The following is a 22,159-nucleotide window of genomic DNA, read 5'->3' as shown; positions in this document are numbered from 1 at the left end:
TTCATAATCAAATATGTCGTAAGAGGAACAAACAGTGGACTCAAATACAGCAAGAGTGAAATAATAAAGGTGGTTGAAAAGTTCCATCATTCAGACACTGAGCCCAAGAATGAAGTAAGAATAGGTATTCGCGATATTCCGACAGTATCAAAAATATAAATCAAAGAAGAACTCAGAAGTATGAAAATAGGAAAAGCTCCAAGACAGGATGACATTTGTGTTGAATTTATGCAGAACGGTGGAGAAAGTGCCGTCGCAAAACAATCGACACTTTTCACGTCTCGGGAAAGGGAAACTAACGCAAGTCTAGAATAATGCAGCCATAATCTTACTGGCTAAAACAGACCTAACAGATCTATAATTGTTATTGTCCTATTAGGTTACTGTCACTTATCTACAAGTTTTGCGTAAAAATAAACCACAAACTATTTCACACATCAGATTTTACCCAGCCAAAGATACAAGCTGTTTTTCAAAGTGAATTCCTAAACACGGATCACCTCCACAGAGTACACCAGATAACAGAGAAGACAAATGAGTATAGAAAATCACTTGGTGCGGCATTCATTGACTACGAGGAGGCTTTCAACACGAAAAAAAAAAAAAAAGCTGCTCTGAATGCCATTCGACAATATGGCGCAGGGGTAATCTATTGTAGCATTCTATAAGACATACACATATGTTCAAAGAAACGGGAGTCACAATAAAGAAAAAGAGCAAACAGGGAGAGAAGATAAACCTAAAATATTTACGGCGTGCATCGAGGCTATTAAAAATCTTAACTGGAGAAATTAGGGGATGAAAATAGCAAGATAATGCGTAAATAATCTTTGATTTTCTCACGATATAAATATTTTTGGCGGGACTAGTAGTGACTGAACCTTAAGCTATAAACTAAACTAAACAGGGAAAGTCTACAAGTAAAGATTAAAGGAAAATGATAGAAATGTTATACGGTTATGCTCATTACGAAAAAAAGTCATTCAATAGGAAATCCTAGAAAGAGCAAGGGGAATATATGAACGACAATTAATACTAACAATTCGAAATTCATACAAACCGAGAGGTCTCGGGTTTGATTCTCCGGTAGAGTAAGTACGGATGGGCAGTCTTTTAATCCATTCCTCCTGTCCACTCAGCAGGGTTGTGTCCCCTCCCCGGGTGAGTGGTGTGGTGTGAGATTCCAACCGTACCCAAAGATTACATAAAGTATGCAGCCGAGCAACCGCTATCTTGAGTTTTACATAATGTATGGTATCTCATGGCCTCTGTTCCTCCTTATACACTCATCTGAGAGCCCGCGGGTCCCACGAGCTATATAAGCCAGTGACAGGCCAACAGAGGCAGCACTAGCTCCAGCATGAAGGTTCTGGTGGTGTTTGCCCTGGTGGCCCTCAGCGCCGCAGCCGCTTGGCCCGGCTTTATGTCGGATGAGCCTGACGGTGAGTTCTACCAGCTTAGATTTCTCTTTTCCATCACCAACCATGTAAATCCAAGTAACACAGAATACAGATTATATTGATACACAGCTTTCAAACACACGTAATAGGATATAATTTGATAACAATTAAACTTTGATAATGAGTCAATATTTTTTTACTCCACGAGAAGTTATAAGATAATTATTTTTTCAGGTGTGCCCTCACATCAGAAGCAACATGACGTGAACTACGCCTTCTACAAGATCTTCGAGCCTCTCCGTGAGAACAACCTGCTTGAGAAGGCCATGACCTTCAACCCAGTGTCGGATACTTCAATGTACAAGGACGGAGGCGTCGCCGTCCGGAAGCTCATGGACGAGTTCACGCACAAACGTCTGCTGGAGAAGAAGCACTGGGCTGCCGCCACCAACAAACGCCACCTGGAGGAGGCAATCATGCTGTTCGAGGTGTTCATGCAGTGCAAGGACTGGAACTGCGTCTCCAGCAACGGCGCATATTTCAGGGAGCGAGTCAACGAGGAGGAATTCCTCTATGCCGCCTACCATGCCATCAAACACTCCCCTCTCACACAGCACGTCGTGCTGCCAGCCGTCTACGAAGTCAAGCCCCACTACTTCACCAAGGCCGAGGTCATCGAGCAAGCCTACGAGGCCCACGAGATGAAGCTGAGGAACATCGTCTTCCAGAACAACTTCACTGGCAACCTCCACGACATGGAACAGAGAGTCGCCTACTACCGTGAGGACCTCGGCATTGGCACTCACCACCTCATGATGCACCTGGAAAACCCATTCTGGTGGAAGGACACCTACGGCTACCACATCGACAGGAAGGGAGAGAACTTCTTCTACGTTTACCACCAGCTCCTCAACCGCTACGACGCCGAGCGCATCTCCAACTACATGCCCCTCCTCGAGGAGCTGCACCTGGACGAGCCCCTGCACGAGGGCTTTGCTCCCCAGACCACCTACAAGTTCGGCGCTCCCTTCCCCATCCGCAACGACGACATCAAGCTGCACGACGTCGACAGGGTCGGCAGAATCCACGAGCTTGTCCACATGGTGGACCGCATCCACGACGCCATTGCCCACGGCTATGTGGAGGACGAGCAGGGAAACAAGATCAACATCGAAAATGACAACGGCATCGAAATCCTGGGTGACATCATCCAGTCGTCTTACTACAGCCCCAACCGCAAGTACTACGGCAACCTCACCACCTTGGCCTACACCATGCTCGACCGTCAGGTTGACCCCAAGGACAAGTACGACCTGCCCCCTGGCGTGGTCGGCCACATGGAGCTGTACCCCCGCGACCCCGCCGCCTGGAGGCTGCACAAGACCATCGACAACATCTTCAGGGAGCACATTGACTCTCTTCCTCCTTACACCAAGGAACAGCTCGAGTTCACCGGAATTGCCGTCACCGACGTCCAGATCCAGGGCACCCTCGAAACCTACTTTGAGGAATATAAGTGGGACTTGGTCAACGCTTTCAATGACAACAACACTCAAACCGAGTTCTTCGAAATCTATGCCTCAACACCTCGTCTCAACCACAGGGAGTTCTCCTACCAGATCAAGGTGCAGAACAACAACGGCGCTCCCAAGAAGGCTGTCATTCGCATCCTCGCCATGCCCTACCGCGACGGTAATGGTGCTCTCATCCCCTTCGACGAGGGCCGCTGGCTCGCCATCGAGATGGACCTCTTCGTCAAAACTCGTAAGTTTTACCCAATGATACGAAGTATTTGCAAATTTTTCATTTTGTCTTTATTACTTGAAGAACACTCTTTAGAATTTTACTATCCAACTCTTCATCTCATCTTGTTTCTACCATTGTTATTTTCTCTACCTTCACAGTGACTCCGGGCAGCAACAACATCGTGCGCAAGAGCTCGGAGGCCTCCATCACCGTGCCTGATCCCCTCACCTACAAGACTCTCGTCGAGAAGACCGAAGCTCGCGAGAACCTCGAGATGTACGAGAGCGCCACCGGCATCCCCGAGAGGCTGCTGCTGCCCAAGGGTAACGAGGAGGGCGTGCAGTTCAGGCTGTGGGTGGCCGTCACTGACGCTGCTGAGGACGTCAACGATGAGAGCATCATCACCATGAAGAAGTACCACCACTATGGCGTGCACGGCGTCCAGCCCGACAAGAGGCCCTTCGGCTACCCGCTGGACCGTCGCATCCCTGACGAGCAGACCTTCTACGAGGTGCCCAACTTCAAGGAGACCATGGTCAAGGTCTACAACCACAACGTCTTCATCGCCCTGCCCCATCACTAAATCTATTGCATGCTAGTGGATTCTGCTGAGTATTCCTTGATGACCTAAGATCTCGGATATGGATACCATCCCATTCAGTATTCCATTGTGTTTAGGGCATTCAAATGCTTTCCTAAAGGCTTCGTTCTACCTTCTCTCATCATCTGAGGCAGAAGAGCATAAAAGTGTTTTGACAAAAAAGAGAAAACTTTACAATAAATTTTGATATTTACTCCTACGATTCACTAAAACCTACCTACATAAAAAATACTACAAATGTGTATTTTTGTGGTACACCTTTTAATTTGCAGGAGAATGTTCTTAATACAACAACATGGCCGTAGTGCTTCCAACAGCAAGCTCCAGGGGATTCTTACTTAGATAACTCATTTCCTATGTGGAGTCTTTGTTAATTCTTCTGTTACTCTCGTTTATTTTCAAACCTATACTAAATCATTTTCTGTTCACCTCCAGTACAATGGCTTTCCTGTAATATACGTTTGATAAAGGGCTAGAACTCAAGTGCACTCAACTCAAAGAACTCAAAGTGCAAAGCCTTGGCATGATCTTTAGCCAAGAATCTAAAGTTCCGGTCGTCTTACTTGGACGTAATATTAGCTGGTCTGACAGTTGTTTTCAGCACCTCAACAGATGTGGTAAGAAGTGAGAAGAAAAATCTGTTCTGACTACTTTTCTTTCACATTATAACCTGAACCTACGAAAATGTTACCCTGAAGCCTATCTGAACTTGTAACGCCATGAGCTACTGGTGTGATAACGAGAATCTGACAAGGGCCGATCACCATTACCCTTAAATGGAGCCTAATGGCGCTAAGCTTCACATTGAAAAAATTTATGTAATATCGAATCACGATTCTGAAAACTACCAGAGCAACATTACAACTATGATTTCTTTGTGCATGAAAAAGCGTCAGTGTATAGCGTTGGGCACTTCAGTTCAGTCCCAGCTCCCTGTTTGCATGGCTACTTGATTCCAACGTCTTCCTCCTACACTTGACGCTTCACTTAACAAATATTGCGATGTAGGTAAAACTGAGGAACAACATGCGGTTCATATTCTTCCAGGCGGCAGTTGTTGAAGGTTTCCAGCCGGTGAAGGCAGAACTTGAACACGCGGACTCGCGTTTTCCATCTACACGCTTAGCACCTGAACTCTGCCTTCCCGACTGGGTTTCATAAGTAGCAGATGTACCATGCTATAGACAAGTGGAGCATGCTTAGTGTTGAAATGAATATCTCATTCCACATTATCCTATTAATTATCATCCTAGATCATTTCAACCAAGAATGAAACCAGGCTATGCACCAACGTCCCGACGTTTGATCAAAAGCTCGTCGCTTTGCCGCTTATAGCCGTACCCAAAGAGGATGTGTTTAACTTATTCTCAAGTTATATTTGAATAGGTCACACCTGGCCTATGCAGATTAATTACGATGTCCGTTTTATACAACGTAACATCTAACAACTCGCACAGACAATATTATATCTCATTGAAGCTAAGAGAACAATTAAACGCCTTAATTTTCATGATACGGAGAGACTGATATAGTTCATTAAGCTGTCATAGACTATAAATCTGCGAATGGAATGGTTTCGTGTCAAATCGGCAATTCCTCCATGAAGGAAGGCGGTGGCCGTGTGAGCAGCGTGCGGCGCGGTGTGCCCGGTGACACAGGTTGGAGTCCCACCGATGAACTTCTGCGAAGTGGCAGAAGATACCCATGTGCTGTCCAGATTTTCAAACAATCCTGACTTCAACGAGGGGCAGCATGGGCCAAGCAAGAGTCATATATCACGGCAGCCACTATAAATAAAATTCACCTGCGCCACTAACGGGCTGGGTTCCTCAAAGAGAACCCTCAATAAAGCCTATCGGTCCAATAGGCAGCACCTAAAAACAAAACAGAAATAATATAGACCTATTCTCTGCACTGTCCGTAAACGACAATTCAGAGTACACGTCATGAAGTATTCTACAATGAAGTCGTCTTTGCTCACTGGGTTGCATCTGTAAGAGATGATCCCGAAGGGAGAATGCCAAAAGGATGCCCATAAGGCTTGTGCTTGAGCCTCTCGATAGGTTCTGCTATGATGTGCTAGGATGGTTAGGGGACGTGCATTAAGGCTTCCTCGAAGTGGTCCCAGGGCGTATGCTTCTTTTGTAATAATGTCATTCCAAATATGTTAATGAACTTTGTTTAATAATCAGTGATTTGTCAGTAATTTATTCTAACACAATAACAAGGCCCAATAATTTCATATTACTCCATGTGTCAACATAACATTTATATTCAGCATATTATATAATTACTATGACTTTCTTGTTATTTCCTTTCGTTCCTATTCGCTCATTCTTCAATGGTATATGTACTACGACAAGACTAATATGAAAAGAATGTTCTCAAAACGAAAATTAACTTGGACCTGTATACAGAATAAATGCATACGTTAATCTCCTACAAACGCACGTGTTTAATCGTTCTGACGAGTGTCGCAGAAAGCGTGTTTCGCAGAGAAAATAAAAACATCATCGCAGCAACAAGACTATACAGTTGCTATACGAAATTATTGATAACTCGCCAACCGCGACAGGAAAACATGATAGATGGCCGGAGATTAACATGAGTTTTTACGTAACAAAGAATGGATATCTTATACAATCTTCCCTCTTGCGAAAGCCGGTAAGAATAAAAGAGGCAACCAAGATACGAGCTATATAAGCCAGCGACAGGCCAGCAGAGGCAGCACAAGCTCCAGCATGAAGGTTCTGGTGGTGTTTGCCCTGGTGGCCCTCAGCGCCGCAGCCGCCTGGCCCGGCTTTATGTCGGATGAGCCTGACGGTGAGTTATACCCTCTCGAACTTGTTTTCTTTCATATTCAAGAATGTAAATCCAAGTAACAGAGACTACATATTATATTGATATAAATCTTTCAAAAACCATATAATATGATATTATTTGTTAAGAATTAAACTTTAATAATGAGTATATATTTTTTTATTCCACGGGAATTTATATGAAAGTTTTTTTTCTTTTTTTCTCAGGTGTGCCCTCACATCAGAAGCAACATGACGTGAACTACGCCTTCTACAAGATCTTTGAGCCCCTCCGTGATAACAACCTGCTTGAGAAGGCCATGACCTTCAACCCAGTGGCGGATACCTCCATGTACAAGGACGGAGGCGTCGCCGTCCGGAAGCTCATGGACGAGTTCACACACAAACGTCTGCTGGAGAAGAAGCACTGGGCTGCCGCCACCAACAAACGCCACCTGGAGGAGGCAATCATGCTGTTCGAGGTGTTCATGCAGTGCAAGGACTGGAACTGCGTCTCCAGCAACGGCGCCTACTTCAGGGAGCGAGTCAACGAGGAGGAATTCCTCTACGCCGCCTACCATGCCATCAAACACTCCCCTCTCACACAGCACGTCGTGCTGCCAGCCGTCTACGAAGTCAAGCCCCACTACTTCGCCAAGGCCGAGGTCATCGAGCAAGCCTACGAGGCACACGAGATGAAGCTGAGGAACATTTTCTTACACAACAACTTCACTGGAAACCTCCACGACATGGAACAGAGAGTCGCCTACTACCGTGAGGACCTCGGCATTGGCACTCACCACCTCATGATGCACCTGGAAAACCCATTCTGGTGGAAGGACACCTACGGCTACCACATCGACAGGAAGGGAGAGAACTTCTTCTACGTTTACCACCAGCTCCTCAACCGCTACGACGCCGAGCGCATCTCCAACTACATGCCCCTCCTCGAGGAGCTGCACCTGGACGAGCCCCTGCACGAGGGCTTTGCTCCCCAGACCACCTACAAGTTCGGTGCTCCCTTCCCCATCCGCAACGACGACATCAAGCTGCACGACGTCGACAGGGTCGGCAAAATCCACGAGCTTGTCCACATGGAGGACCGCATCCACGACGCCATTGCCCACGGCTATGTGGAGGACGAGCAGGGAAACAAGATCAACATCGAAAATGACAACGGCATCGAAATCCTGGGTGACATCATCCAGTCGTCTTACTACAGCCCCAACCGCAAGTACTACGGCAACCTCACCACCATGGCCTACACCATGCTCGACCGTCAGGTTGACCCCAAGGACAAGTACGACCTGCCCCCTGGCGTGGTCGGCCACATGGAGCTGTACCCCCGCGACCCCGCCGCCTGGAGGCTGCACAAGCGCATCGACAACATCTTCAGGGAGCACATTGACTCTCTTCCTCCTTACACCAAGGAACAGCTCGAGTTCACCGGAATTGATGTCACCGATGTCCAGATCCAGGGCACCCTCGAAACCTACTTTGAGGAGTACAAGTGGGACTTGGTCAACGCTTTCAATGACAACAACACTCAAACCGAGTTCTTCGACATCTGGGCCACTGTGCCTCGTCTCAACCACAAGGAGTTCTCCTACCAGATCAAGGTGCAGAACAACAACGGCGCTCCCAAGAAGGCTGTCATTCGCATCCTCGCCATGCCCTACCGCGACGGTAATGGTGCTCTCATCCCCTTCGACGAGGGCCGCTGGCTCGCCATCGAGATGGACCTCTTCGTCAAGACTCGTAAGTTTTACCCAATGATACGAAGTATTTGCAAAATTTTCATTTTGTCTTTACTTTGAAGAACAATGTTAGTATACAACTCTTCATCTCGTCTTGTATCTACTATTGTTATTTTCTCTTCCTTCATAGTGACTCCGGGCAGCAACAACATCGTCCGCAAGAGCTCAGAGGCCTCCATCACCGTGCCTGATCCCCTCACCTACAAGACTCTCGTCGAGAAGACCGAGGCTCGCGAGAACCTCGAGATGTACGAGAGCGCCACCGGCATCCCCGAGAGGCTGCTGCTGCCCAAGGGTAACGAGGAGGGCGTGCAGTTCAGGCTGTGGGTGGCCGTCACTGACGCTGCTGAGGACGTCAACGATGAGAGCATCATCACCATGAAGAAGTACCACCACTATGGCGTGCACGGCGTCCAGCCCGACAAGAGGCCCTTCGGCTACCCGCTGGACCGTCGCATCCCTGACGAGCAGACCTTCTACGAGGTGCCCAACTTCAAGGAGACCATGGTCAAGGTCTACAACCACAACGTCTTCATCGCCCTGCCCCATCACTAAATCTATTGCATGCTAGTGGATTCTGCTGAGTATTCCTTGATGACCTAAGATCTCGGATATGGATACCATCCCATTCAGTATTCCATTGTGTTTAGGGCATTCAAATGCTTTCCTAAAGGCTTTGTTCTACCTGCTCTCACATCTATCTTTTGTTAAAGACAGAAGAGCATAAAAGTGTTTTGACAAAAAGAAAAGTTTACAATAAATTTTGATATTTACTCCTACGATTTACTAAAACCTGCCTACATAAAAAATATTACAAATGTGTATTTCTGTGGTACACCTTTCAGTTTCCAGGAGAATGTTCTTAATACAACAACATGGCCGTAGTGCTTCCAACAACAAGCTCCAGGGGATTCCTACTTAGTAAACTCATATCCCATGTGGAGTCTTTGTTAATTCATCTGTTACCCTCGTTTATTTTTTAAACCTATACAAGATAATTTTCTGTTCACCTCCCGTACAATGTCTTTCCTGTTAATAGCCAAATTCTATTGATAATGCACTATGCACAAACCATTACACTCATATATCCGTTCAATTGTTTTCTCTAACCAATTACATTCCACAAGGTAAAAAAGAGCATATAATGCTAAATCATAAATCTGAAGATGTATTACGCCATGTTGTATGAAGGAAAGCAATGATTCATCAGCACTGGTTCATGATATGGAAGGCATTGGAGGAGTGACAAGTAAAGAATGGAATAGGTACAGGACCATGTAGTATTCGTTTGACAAAGGGCTACAACTCAGGCATGGCTACAAAGTGCAAAGCCTTGGCATGATCTTTAGCCAAGAATCTAAAGTTCCGGTCGTCTTACTTGGACGTAATATTAGCTGGTCTGACAGTTGTTTTCAGCACCTCAACAGATGTGGTAAGAAGTGAGAAGAAAAATCTGTTCTGACTACTTTTCTTTCACATTATAACCTGAACCTACGAAAATGTTACCCTGAAGCCTACCTGAACTTGTAACGCCATGAGCTACTGGTGTGATAACGAGAATCTGACAAGGGCCGATCACCATTACCCTTAAATGGAGCCTAATGGCGCTAAGCTGCACATTGAAAAAATTTATGTAATATCGAATCACGATTCTGAAAACTACCAGAGCAACATTACAACTATGATTTCTTTGTGCATGAAAAAGCGTCAGTGTATAGCGTTGGGCACTTCAGTTCAGTCCCAGCCCCCTGTTTGCATGGCTACTTGATTCCAACGTCTTCCTCCTACACTTGACGCTTCACTTAACAAATATTGCGATGTAGGTAAGGCTGAGGAACAACATGCGGTTCATATTCTTCCAGGCGGCAGTTGTTGAAGGTTTCCAGCCGGTGAAGGCAGAACTTGAACTCGCGGACTCGCGTTTTCCATCTACACGCTTAGCACCTGAACTCTGCCTTCCCGACTGGGTTTCATAAGTGGCAGATGTACCTTGATATAGACAAGTGGAGCATGCTTAGTGTTGAAATGAATATCTCATTCCACATTATCCTATTAATTATCATCCTAGATCATTTCAACCAAGGATGAAACCAGGCTATGCACCAACGTCCCGACGTTTGTTCAAAAGCTCGTCGCTTTGCCGCTTATAGCCGTACCCAAAGAGGATGTGTTTAACTTATTCTCAAGTTATATTTGAATAGGTCACACCTGGCCTATGCTGATTAATTACGATGTTCGTATTATACACCGTAACATCTAACAACTCGCACAGACAATATTATATTTTATTGCTAAGAGAACAATTAAACGCCTTAATTTGCATGATACGGAGAGACTGATATAGTTCATTAAGCTGTCATAGACTATAAATCTGCGAATGGAATGGTTTCGTGTCAAATCGGCAATTCCTCCATGAAGGAAGGCGGTGGCCGTGTGAGCAGCGTGCGGCGCGGTGTGCCCGGTGACACAGGTTGGAGTCCCATCGATGAACTCTGACAATTTTCCACCATCGCCAAGTGGCAGAAGATAACCCACATGCTGTCCAGATATTCAATCAGTCCTGACTTCAACGGCTTCGGTCAAGTGGAGCACCGAGGGGCAGCATGGGCCAAGCAAGAGTCATATATCACGGCAGCCACTATAAATAAAATTCACCTGCGCCACTAACGGGCTGGGTTCCTCGAAGAGAACCCTCAATAAAGCCTAACGGTCCAATAGGCAGCACCTAAAAACAAAACAGAAATAATATAGACCTATTCTCTGCACGCCTCCGTGTCGATAAATGGGTACCTGTATTTTATGCACTATCAGTAAACGACAATTCAGAGTACACGTCATGAAGTATTATACAATGAAATCGTCTCTGCTCACCAGGTTGCATTTGTAAGAGATGATCCCGAAGGGTGAAAGCCAAAAGGATGCCCATAAGGCTCGTGCTTGAGCCTCTCGATAGGTTCTGCTATGATGTGCTAGGATGGTTAGGGGGCGTGCGTTAAGGCTTCCTCGAAGTTGTCCCAGGGTTGGCGTCGAGGGATGGCTCGGGCAGCTCGTCCCTGGCGTGTGCTTCTTTTATAATATTGTCATTCCAGATTTGTTAATAGACTTTGTTTAATACTCAGTGATTTGTCAGTTAGTAATCCTAAACACAAGGCCCCAAAATTTCAAATGACTCCATGTATCAGCATAACATTTATATTCATCATATTATATAAGTCCTAAAATTTTATTTTATTTCCTTTGGTTCCTATTCGCTCTTCAATGATATATGTACAATTATAAAAACTGTCTCAACACTTCGTAGCGCGACTGTACAATGACAAGTTTGGTATGAAACAAAAATATGCTCAAAACGGTAATTGACTTGGACCTGCATACATAACAAATGCACAAGTCAATCTCCTGCAAGCGCACGTGATTAATCGTTCTGACGAGTGTGTGAGAAAGCGTGTATCGCAGAGAGAATAAAGACAACATCGCAGCAACAAGACTATTCAGTTGCTATTCGAAGTTATTGATAACTCGCCAACCGCGACAGGAAAACATGATTAGTGGCCGAAGATTAACATGTGTGTTTACGTAACATAGAATGGATATCTTATACAATCTTCCCTCTTGCGAAAGCCGGCAAGTAAAAAGAAAAACCCAAGATACGAGCTATATAAGCCAGCGACAGGCCAGCAGAGGCAGCACAAGCTCCAGCATGAAGGTTCTGGTGGTGTTTGCCCTGGTGGCCCTCAGCGCCGCAGCCGCCTGGCCCGGCTTTATGTCGGATGAGCCTGACGGTGAGTTATACCCTCTCGAACTTGTCTTTTTCATCTTCAGCCGTGTAAATTCAAATAACACAGAACAAATATTATATTGATACACAGCTTTAAAACTCACGTAATAGGATGTTATTTCACAACACATTTAAACTTTCATAGTTAATATTCTTTTTATTCCACGAGATGTAATAAGAATTTTTCTTCAGGTGTACCCTCACATCAGAAGCAGCATGACGTGAACTACGCCTTCTACAAGATCTTCGAGCCGATCCGCGACAGCAACCTGCTTGAGAAGGCCATGACCTTCAACCCAGTGTCGGATACCTCCATGTACAAGGACGGAGGCGTCGCCGTCCAGAAGCTCATGTACGAGTTCACACACAAACGTCTGCTGGAGAAGAAGCACTGGGCTGCCGCCACCAACAAACGCCACCTGGAGGAGGCAATCATGCTGTTCGAGGTGTTCATGCAGTGCAAGGACTGGAACTGTGTCTCCAGCAACGGCGCCTACTTCAGGGAGCGAGTCAACGAGGAGGAATTCCTCTACGCCGCCTACCATGCCATCAAACACTCCCCTCTCACACAGCACGTCGTGCTGCCAGCCGTCTACGAAGTCAAGCCCCACTACTTCGCCAAGGCCGAGGTCATCGAGCAAGCCTACGAGGCACACGAGATGAAGCTGAGGAACATCGTCTTCCAAAACAACTTCACTGGCAACCTCCACGACATGGAACAGAGAGTCGCCTACTACCGTGAGGACCTCGGCATTGGCACTCACCACCTCATGATGCACCTGGAAAACCCATTCTGGTGGAAGGACACCTACGGCTACCACATCGACAGGAAGGGAGAGAACTTCTTCTACGTTTACCACCAGCTTCTCAACCGCTACGACGCCGAGCGCATCTCCAACTACATGCCCCTCCTCGAGGAGCTGCACCTGGACGAGCCCCTGCACGAGGGCTTTGCTCCCCAGACAACCTACAAGTTCGGCGCTCCCTTCCCCATCCGCAACGACGACATCCAGCTGCACGACGTCGACAGGGTCGGCAGAATCCACGAGCTTGTCCACATGGTGGACCGTATCCACGACGCCATTGCCCACGGCTATGTGGAGAGCGACCAGGGAGAAAAGATCAACATCGAAAATGACAACGGCATCGCAATCCTTGGTGACATCATCCAGTCGTCTTACTACAGCCCCAACCGCAAGTACTACGGCAACCTCACCACCATGGCCTACACCATGCTCGACCGTCAGGTTGACCCCAAGGACAAGTACGACCTGCCCCCTGGCGTGGTCGCCCACATGGAGCTGTACCCCCGTGACCCCGCCGCCTGGAGGCTGCACAAGACCATCGACAACATCTTCAGGGAGCACATTGACTCTCTTCCTCCTTACACCAAGGAACAGCTCGAGTTCATCGGAATTGATGTCACAGACGTCCAGATCCAGGGCACCCTCGAAACCTACTTTGAGGAGTACAAGTGGGACTTGGTCAACGCTTTCAATGACAACAACACTCAAACCGAGTTCTTCGACATCTACGCCTCCACACCTCGTCTCAACCACAAGGAATTCTCCTACAAGATCAAGGTGCAGAACAACAACGGCTCTCCCAAGAAGGCTGTCATTCGCATCCTCGCCATGCCCTACCGCGACGGTAATGGTGCTCTCATCCCCTTCGACGAGGGCCGCTGGCTCGCCATCGAGATGGACCTCTTCGTCAAGACTCGTAAGTTTCACCCAATGATACGAAGTATTTGCAAAATTTTCAGTTTGTCTTTACTACTTGGAGAACACTCTCTAGAATTTCACTATCCAACTCTTCATCTTGTCTTGTATCTACCATTGTTATTTTCTCTACCTTCACAGTGACTCCGGGCAGCAACGTCATCGTCCGCAAGAGCTCAGAGGCCTCCATCACCGTGCCTGATCCCCTCACCTACAAGACTCTCGTCGAGAAGACCGAGGCTCGCGAGAACCTCGAGATGTACGAGAGCGCCACCGGCATCCCCGAGAGGCTGCTGCTGCCCAAGGGTAACGAGGAGGGCGTGCAGTTCAGGCTGTGGGTGGCCGTCACTGACGCTGCTGAGGACGTCAACGATGAGAGCATCATCACCATGAAGAAGTACCACCACTATGGCGTGCACGGCGTCCAGCCCGACAAGAGGCCCTTCGGCTACCCGCTGGACCGTCGCATCCCTGACGAGCAGACCTTCTACGAGGTGCCCAACTTCAAGGAGACCATGGTCAAGGTCTACAACCACAACGTCTTCATCGCCCTGCCCCGTCACTAGATCTGTTGGACACTAGTGTATTCTGCCGAGTGTTCCTTGATGACCTAAGATGGCGGATATGGATACTATCCCATTCAGTATTCCATTGCCTTCAGGGCATTCAAATGTTTTCCTAAAAGCATCCTTCTACCTCAATTGAAGTCTTTCTTTTGTTTGAGGTAGAAGAGCATGCAAGTGTCAAATCCACCAAAACTTCAGGTTTTGAAAATAATATATTCCAATAAATTTTGATAATTATTTACTTCTACGTTTCACTAAATCCTGCCTACATAAAAAATATTGTTACAAATGTGTATTTTTGTTGCACACCATTTACTTTCCAGGAGAATGCTCTCTTTACAACAACATGGCTGTAGTGCTTCTGACAGCAAGCTCCAGAGGGTTCTTGCTAAGTAAACTCATCACCCTTATGGAGTCGTTGCTAGTTCTTCTGTTACTCGCGTTTAGTTTTGCCCACCTCCCGTACAATGCCTTTCCTGATAACTGGCAAATTCTAGTCTCAAATCACTGTGCACAAACCCTTACACTCACATATCTGTTCATTCATTTTTTATGTAATAAACAACTTTCCACAATGCAAAATGAGCATATAGTGCTAAATCATAAATAAATCTAAAGATGTAATATGCCAAGTTGTATGAAGGAAAGCAATGTTTCGTCAGCACTGCTACATGATATGGAAGGCATTGGAGGGGTGAGAAGTATAGAATGGAATAGGTACAGGACCATGTAATATTCGTTTGATTGAGAGCTGGAACTCAAGGCAAGGCTACAAAGTGCAAAGCCTTGGAATGATCTTCAGCCCAGTTTCTAAAGTTCCCATCATCTTGGACGTAATATAAGCAGGTCTGACAGCTGTTTTCACCACCTCAACAGATGTGGTAAAAAGTGAGGAGAAAAATCTGTTCTGACTACTTTCTTACATAATATAACCTGAACCTACGAAAATGTTACCCCGAAGCCTACCTGCTCGATATTTGACATTCCAGAACCGATGGGGACGGTCCGTTAAGGAGGTTAACTCGGCCAGGGATGGGGATCTCAAAAGGGCAATTGGGTCAGAGAGAGAGAGAGAGAGAGAGAGAGAGAGAGAGAGAGAGAGAGAGAGAAGAGCAAATTAGTTTTAATATCAGGCCAAGAGAACTCTCTTCGGATGACAGGGGTGTGTATACCCGTACTGGACCCGTCAACAACTGACGCGTCCAGTGCTGCTGAGTCATTCAGCTGAGCCTCCATTGGTCTCCCTCCACTCTTCAGCCCCACACATTCTGTTGGCTGGTGAACAGCTGCCGAGTTAGCTCTAGGCAGGTGTGTCCATTGTGTACTGTACACTTTGTATATACATGCAGAGGAATGGAATAATGTGGTAGTTAGTTTAATGTTTTTTTCATTGGCGTAGTACAAACAGTATATTTTTAGAAAAAAATATAAATACTGTATTCTTTAATACGTAATATTTTTCGTTTAGCCTATTCCTGTTGATGTAGTCTCTGCTTGAATTATTAACTATGCACTCTTTATGGTGATGCCTGTATAGCGTGACACTGATTCGATTTTAAACCACTCTTAACTTTTTTATACATATGGTAGTAGTATTTTTTTTTTAAGATTCTATTATATTTTCAAAATATAATGCTCATTGTGAAACAAAATAGTCATATAACTATATAGAGAATTCAAAATGTGATTATTCTTTTTGCAGATACCCAGCCAAGGTCACCATGTACTTTGTGTGAAAGTATTATACGGTTGCCGACCTAGCTGATGAGACAGCAGAGTGTGCGCTGAGTCGCAAGGGCATAATGAGGAGATCAAGAGGTTCACCTCGGTTTTTTGTACTATTTCATTATATTAACATCAGCAAGCATAGCATCATAATGAATAAAACCAGATGAAGGCCACAACTGACACAGCAAGTCAAAAAGAGTACGTCACCTGATTCTCAACCATCCCCGAAGCAAAGAAAACTTGAAGTTATGGAATGACTTATTTCTCTGGAAGAGTTTTAGTCAGAAAAGTTTGGGATATCGGTGACCACTGTTCTCTGCCCATTCATCAGAGATTGATGACAAAGATTGCCATTGACAACCAGCCATTCACTATAGTTGAAGATCAAGGTTTCATTGAGCTTCTTGCCCATCTTGAAACGAGGTATGTGATTCCCAGTCGAAGGTACTTTGCAGTGGTACGTAAATGCTTCCTGATGCACATGCTGAACTAGACCCAGAAAATGCTCCTCAGCTATCATTCACATCTGATAATAGGACTCTCCTCACTCTGTGGAGTCTTTTATACACTAACATGTCACTGGATCACCACTGAATACAAAGCAAAAAATGCTGTTCTATCTGCTCAGCACTTTCCTGGCTCTCACACTGGAGAAAATATTGAACGTATGATTCATGCAATAATGACTCAGTGGGGAGTTTATGATGAGAGGCAACATATCTTAGTTCGTGATGGAGCTACCAATATGGCATTAGGCACAAGTCTGGCAGCAATAGAAAGTGTATTTTTTTCATATTCTTAATCTTGTTGTGAAAGATGCAATTTTCAGACAGAAAATAGTCAGTGAGATCCATGCAAAGGTGGGCAGCATCAGCACCCACTTCAACCACTCAGGTGTAGCCCACAGTGAGCATAAAAAATCTAATCTGCAAAGGCATTCAAAACACCACTTTTCCCTGTGCAGGATGTGAACACAAGCTGGAACAACACATACCTTATGCTTCAACGAGCATTCACATTGAAGAGGGAAATTTTGCTGCACACTGCTGAACATGACCTTCCAATTAAACGTTAATGAGTTGATACTGTGGAGAAGCTCATTCGCGTACTTCAACCCTTCTGTAAATTACGAATCATGTTAGCTCTGAGCATTCAACCCTTGGTGACGTAATTCCCCATGTAATTGCCCTCAAAAGATCCTTATTGAAATCTGCAAGCAATGCAGGGATATCATAACTACTAAAAGAAAACTACTTAGTGCTCTATCTAGAGAACCGTCTGCTATGTATTTCAGATGGGCTAAACATTCCGAATGAAAGAAACTATACACTGCTTACTTTCCTGGATTCCAGATGGAAGCAGAAGTTCATGAAAGATAAGTAGTGGCACGTGAAATCAAGGCTGTTAAATGAAATTCGAAGCGGCCTGGAGATATATAATAACAGAGATAGTGAGAGCAATGAAAAGTCCAACATATGCGTCAATATACCTGATAACACCGAGGACACTGATGGTCACAAAAGCAGTGCCGAATCACTACCAACCCCAAAGTGCACCTTACAAACGGAATTTCATCGTGACTTCCTGAGATGCTACAGTGAAGTGAACATTACCTTTTTCATATTATCCAAAGTTGCCAGAAAGTATATCGTCACCCTCATAAAATAAATGCCTATGTTATTTTTCAGCGATTTCCAGGTTTTTGTTTACATAAATTTTTCAACATGACGCCAATTTTTGTAGAGTTGCCTTCGTCATTCAGGGTTTGAGTGTTCTAGAATTGGTCTTTTCATTTCTGCCTAAACCTTAAGCCAAATGAGATGATGACTGTTCTTTTCTGATTTCCTGTAAAGTAGAAAATATTGACTTAGGCGGTTTGTTTACGAAGGTGACGATATGTCCTGTCCCGCTTCTTCAGTTTATTCTGAAAGGCTGTTTTTTGGAAGCTGGCAATAAATACGAGGAGAAACGTTATCGCCTACTGCCTCGACCAAGAGAACAACTCCTGTCTCTCCATGATAATCGTCCTCGCTTCCAACACAGATCCTAGCAAATAAATGCACACAGTTAAGTAAAGTCACCGACTAACCTTTCAGTTTCAGCATATTAATGAAGAGAAGGAACATTTTTCTGCATCTATATTACCAATAATTGATAAACTGAAAAATAAATCGTAATTCACATCAATTATAATTTTGGTTACTATTTGTCCTGCATGTTTTCCAATAAATGTTCATGAAATATAATTACAGTATATTGTCAATCATTACGTATTTTCTTATAGAATAATATCAATGAGGAGTCAAGAAATATCAAGATAAGCAGGGAATGCAAGAAGTTAGAGTTGAGAAATACAAGCAGTATGATAACTGCTCTGATGTAAAATAAAAGTTCCGGTACCGGTCGGTTATTTCATGATAGAACCGGAACTCCATATAAGTTGAGGTTCCGGCCGAAAGGAACCGGTCGGCATCAAGTTCCGGTGCACTTTTTTTCAGAACAATAATAAATGCACACGTTAATTTGCTACAAGCCCATGTGATTAATCGTTCTGACTATTGTCTGAGAAAGCGTGGATCGCTGAAAGAATAGAGACAACATCGCAGCAACAAAACCATTCTGTTGCCACTCGCAACTCGAAAATATGATTGGTGGGCGACGATTATCATGAGTGTTTGCGTAACATAGAATGGATATCTTATACAATCTCCCTCTTCCGAAGGCCGGCAAGAAAAAAGAGGCACCCAAGATACAAGCTATATAAGCCAGCGACAGGCCAGCAGAGGCAGCACTAGCTCCAGCATGAAGGTTCTGGTGGTGTTTGCCCTGGTGGCCCTCAGCGCCGCAGTCGCCTTGCCCGGCTTTATGTCGGATGAGCCTGACGGTGAGATAACTTGACTTTTTCATCACCAATCATGTCCATCCATGTCACACAGAATACAAATTATAAGCATACACATTAATGAAAGCATACACCTTATAAAATGTTACTTGGAATAAAAAAAAAATTAAAAAAAACGAGGTATTTCAAATACTACAAGTTATAAGAGAAAAATATAATTTTTTCAGGTATACCAACATATCAAAAGCAACATGACGTGAACTACGCCTTCTACAAGATCTTCGAGCCTCTCCGTGATAACAACCTGCTTGAGAAGGCCATGACCTTCAACCCAGTGTCGGATACCTCCATGTACAAGGACGGAGGCATTGCCGTCCGGAAGCTCATGGACGAGTTCACACACAAACGTCTGCTGGAGAAGAAGCACTGGGCTGCCGCCACCAACAAACGCCACCTGGAGGAGGCAATCATGCTGTTCGAGGTGTTCATGCAGTGCAAGGACTGGAACTGTGTCTCCAGCAACGGCGCCTACTTCAGGGAGCGAGTCAACGAGGAGGAATTCCTCTACGCCGCCTACCATGCCATCAAACACTCCCCTCTCACACAGCACGTCGTGCTGCCAGCCGTCTACGAAGTCAAGCCCCACTACTTCGCCAAGGCCGAGGTCATCGAGCAAGCCTACGAGGCACACGAGATGAAGCTGAGGAACATCGTCTTCCAAAACAACTTCACTGGCAACCTCCACGACATGGAACAGAGAGTCGCCTACTACCGTGAGGACCTCGGCATTGGTACTCACCACCTCATGATGCACCTGGAAAACCCATTCTGGTGGAAGGACACCTACGGCTACCACATCGACAGGAAGGGAGAGAACTTCTTCTACGTTTACCACCAGCTCCTCAACCGCTACGACGCCGAGCGCATCTCCAACTACATGCCCCTCCTCGAGGAGCTGCACCTGGACGAGCCCCTGCACGAGGGCTTTGCTCCCCAGACCACCTACAAGTTCGGCGCTCCCTTCCCCATCCGCAACGACGACATCAAGCTGCACGACGTCGACAGGGTCGGCAGAATCCACGAGCTTGTCCACATGGTGGACCGCATCCACGACGCCATTGCCCACGGCTATGTGGAGGACGAGCAGGGAAACAAGATCAACATCGAAAATGACAACGGCATCGAAATCCTGGGTGACATCATCCAGTCGTCTTACTACAGCCCCAACCGCAAGTACTACGGCAACCTCACCACCCTGGCCTACACCATGCTCGACCGTCAGGTTGACCCCAAGGACAAGTACGACCTGCCCCCTGGCGTGGTCGGCCACATGGAGCTGTACCCCCGTGACCCCGCCGCCTGGAGGCTGCACAAGACCATCGACAACATCTTCAGGGAGCACATTGACTCTCTTCCTCCTTACACCAAGGAACAGCTCGAGTTCACCGGAATTGATGTCACCGACGTCCAGATCCAGGGCACCCTCGAAACCTACTTTGAGGAATACAAGTGGGACTTGGTCAACGCTTTCAATGACAACAACACTCAAACCGAGTTCTTCGACATCTACGCCTCAACACCTCGTCTTAACCACAAGGAGTTCTCCTACCAAATCAAGGTACAGAACAACAACGGCGCTCCCAAGAAGGCTGTCATTCGCATCCTCGCCATGCCCTACCGCGACGGCAACGGTGCTCTCATCCCCTTCGACGAGGGCCGCTGGCTCGCCATCGAGATGGACCTCTTCGTCAAGACTCGTAAGTTTTACCGAGTGATATTATATCATTTGCAAAATTTTAATTTTGTCTTTACTACTTGAAGAACACTTTAAAATGTTAGTATACAACTCTTCAACTCGTCTTGTATCTACCATTGTTATTTTCTCTACCTTCACAGTGACTCCGGGCAGCAACGACATCGTCCGCAAGAGCTCAGAGGCCTCCATCACCGTGCCTGATCCCCTCACCTACAAGACTCTCGTCGAGAAGACCGAGGCTCGCGAGAACCTCGAGATGTACGAGAGCGCCACCGGCATCCCCGAGAGGCTGCTGCTGCCCAAGGGTAACGAGGAGGGCGTGCAGTTCAGGCTGTGGGTGGCCGTCACTGACGCTGCTGAGGACGTCAACGATGAGAGCATCATCACCATGAAGAAGTACCACCACTATGGCGTGCACGGCGTCCAGCCCGACAAGAGGCCCTTCGGCTACCCGCTGGACCGTCGCATCCCTGACAAGCAGACCTTCTACGAGGTGCCCAACTTCAAGGAGACCATGGTCAAGGTCTACAACCACAACGTCTTCATCGCCCTGCCCCGCCACTAAATCTATTGGACACGAGTGTATTCTGCTGAGTGTTCCTTGATGATCTAAGATGGCGGATATGAATACCATCCCATTCAGTATTCCATTGTCATTAAGTCATTCATTTGCGTTTATAAAGTTATTTTTCTGCCTTCTCTCAAGTCTACCTTTGTTAGAGTTACAAATGAATCCAAGTGTCAAATGCATCCATCCTGCAGGTTTAAAGATAAAAAAAAATCTTTATAATAAATTTTGACATTTACACTTATATTTCATTAAAACCCACCTGCAGAAAAATATTGCCTACGTGTATCTCTCTGTGTAGGAAAATGCCCTCTCGAGACATCATGAACTTATATCACGGTACCGGTGACTGATCAACAGAAACACAAATCTATATTGCACTAAGGCAATTGCTGCTCCATTACATGTTTTAGTAAGTGAACATGTATAACGGTAGTGACTGAAGATATTTTTTTTTACTTTTATGTGATGATTTTTTTTCTTGTTCGTATAAAAATGCAAACTGTAGATCTGTCCACTTGACTTTTTACTCTCAGCTGACAAAGAAGTGAAGGGCTGATAAAAGCTAGATTACAATACACACTCTCTCTCTCTCTCTCTCTCTCTCTCTCTCTCTCTCTCTCTCTCTCTCTCTCTCTCTCTCTCTCTCTCTCTCTCTCTCTCTCTCTCTCTCTCTCTCTCTCTCTCTCTCTCTCTGTAGAACTTAAACCGGTCTTTCCTCAGTATAAATAAACGAGAAGATATGAAGTGATAGCGGACCTCTAATTAACACTGATAATTCAATGACTGAAAATCCACACCTTGCGAATGTATACTGTTACTATCGTCAACGCCATCAGTGACAATTGTTTTACAGAGAACGTGTTTATTCCCATCCCAGCTTTGAAATAACATCAGA

At 45.7% G+C, this 22,159-nt stretch overlaps 4 protein-coding genes and 1 long non-coding RNA gene across 6 annotated transcripts; 4 read left to right on the top strand and 1 right to left on the bottom strand.

Moving 5' to 3' along the window:
• Positions 1-1,280: 1,280 nt before the first annotated feature.
• Positions 1,281-3,940, top strand: LOC126988773 (pseudohemocyanin-2-like). Its single transcript, XM_050847174.1, has 3 exons — positions 1,281-1,442; positions 1,635-3,164; positions 3,305-3,940. Exons 1-3 carry the CDS (start codon positions 1,361-1,363, stop codon positions 3,727-3,729), a joined length of 2,037 nt encoding a protein of 678 aa, XP_050703131.1. The 5' UTR covers positions 1,281-1,360; the 3' UTR covers positions 3,730-3,940.
• On the bottom strand, positions 2,261-20,333 carry LOC126988777 (uncharacterized). Of its 2 annotated transcripts, none has more exons than XR_007742519.1 (3): positions 20,184-20,333; positions 13,048-13,291; positions 2,261-2,409 (listed from the first exon to the last, which is right to left on the bottom strand). It is a non-coding gene; the product is annotated as an uncharacterized LOC126988777 (long non-coding RNA). The 2 variants fall into 2 exon arrangements; XR_007742518.1 differs by lacking the exon at positions 2,261-2,409 and adding an exon at positions 7,400-7,548.
• On the top strand, positions 6,416-9,075 carry LOC126988772 (pseudohemocyanin-2-like). The gene is made up of 3 exons (XM_050847172.1): positions 6,416-6,570; positions 6,774-8,303; positions 8,433-9,075. The coding sequence occupies exons 1-3, from the start codon at positions 6,489-6,491 to the stop codon at positions 8,855-8,857; spliced, it is 2,037 nt and encodes a 678-aa protein (XP_050703129.1). The 5' UTR covers positions 6,416-6,488; the 3' UTR covers positions 8,858-9,075.
• On the top strand, positions 11,954-14,608 carry LOC126988771 (pseudohemocyanin-2-like). The gene is made up of 3 exons (XM_050847171.1): positions 11,954-12,084; positions 12,273-13,802; positions 13,943-14,608. Exons 1-3 carry the CDS (start codon positions 12,003-12,005, stop codon positions 14,365-14,367), a joined length of 2,037 nt encoding a protein of 678 aa, XP_050703128.1. The 5' UTR covers positions 11,954-12,002; the 3' UTR covers positions 14,368-14,608.
• LOC126988770 (pseudohemocyanin-2-like) lies at positions 18,832-21,501 on the top strand. Its single transcript, XM_050847170.1, has 3 exons — positions 18,832-18,979; positions 19,165-20,694; positions 20,834-21,501. Exons 1-3 carry the CDS (start codon positions 18,898-18,900, stop codon positions 21,256-21,258), a joined length of 2,037 nt encoding a protein of 678 aa, XP_050703127.1. The 5' UTR covers positions 18,832-18,897; the 3' UTR covers positions 21,259-21,501.
• Positions 21,502-22,159: the final 658 nt, after the last annotated feature.

The sequence above is a fragment of the Eriocheir sinensis genome, chromosome 70 (assembly GCF_024679095.1).
Source record: "Eriocheir sinensis breed Jianghai 21 chromosome 70, ASM2467909v1, whole genome shotgun sequence".
In the NCBI taxonomy this organism is placed as follows: domain Eukaryota; kingdom Metazoa; phylum Arthropoda; class Malacostraca; order Decapoda; family Varunidae; genus Eriocheir; species Eriocheir sinensis.
This window is presented reverse-complemented; position numbering and strand designations above follow the sequence as displayed.

What these genes read in the sequence shown, in the direction of transcription:
- LOC126988773 (XM_050847174.1), top strand. Translation starts at nt 1,361, where the DNA reads ATGAAGGTTCTGGTGGTGTTTGCCCTGGTGGCCCTCAGCGCCGCAGCC. An exon ending in TATGTCGGATGAGCCTGACG is followed by an intron (nt 1,443 to 1,634) that starts GTGAGTTCTACC and finishes TTATTTTTTCAG; the next exon opens with GTGTGCCCTCACATCAGAAG. An exon ending in GGACCTCTTCGTCAAAACTC is followed by an intron (nt 3,165 to 3,304) that starts GTAAGTTTTACC and finishes CTACCTTCACAG; the next exon opens with TGACTCCGGGCAGCAACAAC.
- LOC126988772 (XM_050847172.1), top strand. Translation starts at nt 6,489, where the DNA reads ATGAAGGTTCTGGTGGTGTTTGCCCTGGTGGCCCTCAGCGCCGCAGCC. An exon ending in TATGTCGGATGAGCCTGACG is followed by an intron (nt 6,571 to 6,773) that starts GTGAGTTATACC and finishes TTTTTTTCTCAG; the next exon opens with GTGTGCCCTCACATCAGAAG. An exon ending in GGACCTCTTCGTCAAGACTC is followed by an intron (nt 8,304 to 8,432) that starts GTAAGTTTTACC and finishes CTTCCTTCATAG; the next exon opens with TGACTCCGGGCAGCAACAAC.
- LOC126988771 (XM_050847171.1), top strand. Translation starts at nt 12,003, where the DNA reads ATGAAGGTTCTGGTGGTGTTTGCCCTGGTGGCCCTCAGCGCCGCAGCC. An exon ending in TATGTCGGATGAGCCTGACG is followed by an intron (nt 12,085 to 12,272) that starts GTGAGTTATACC and finishes ATTTTTCTTCAG; the next exon opens with GTGTACCCTCACATCAGAAG. An exon ending in GGACCTCTTCGTCAAGACTC is followed by an intron (nt 13,803 to 13,942) that starts GTAAGTTTCACC and finishes CTACCTTCACAG; the next exon opens with TGACTCCGGGCAGCAACGTC.
- LOC126988770 (XM_050847170.1), top strand. Translation starts at nt 18,898, where the DNA reads ATGAAGGTTCTGGTGGTGTTTGCCCTGGTGGCCCTCAGCGCCGCAGTC. An exon ending in TATGTCGGATGAGCCTGACG is followed by an intron (nt 18,980 to 19,164) that starts GTGAGATAACTT and finishes TAATTTTTTCAG; the next exon opens with GTATACCAACATATCAAAAG. An exon ending in GGACCTCTTCGTCAAGACTC is followed by an intron (nt 20,695 to 20,833) that starts GTAAGTTTTACC and finishes CTACCTTCACAG; the next exon opens with TGACTCCGGGCAGCAACGAC.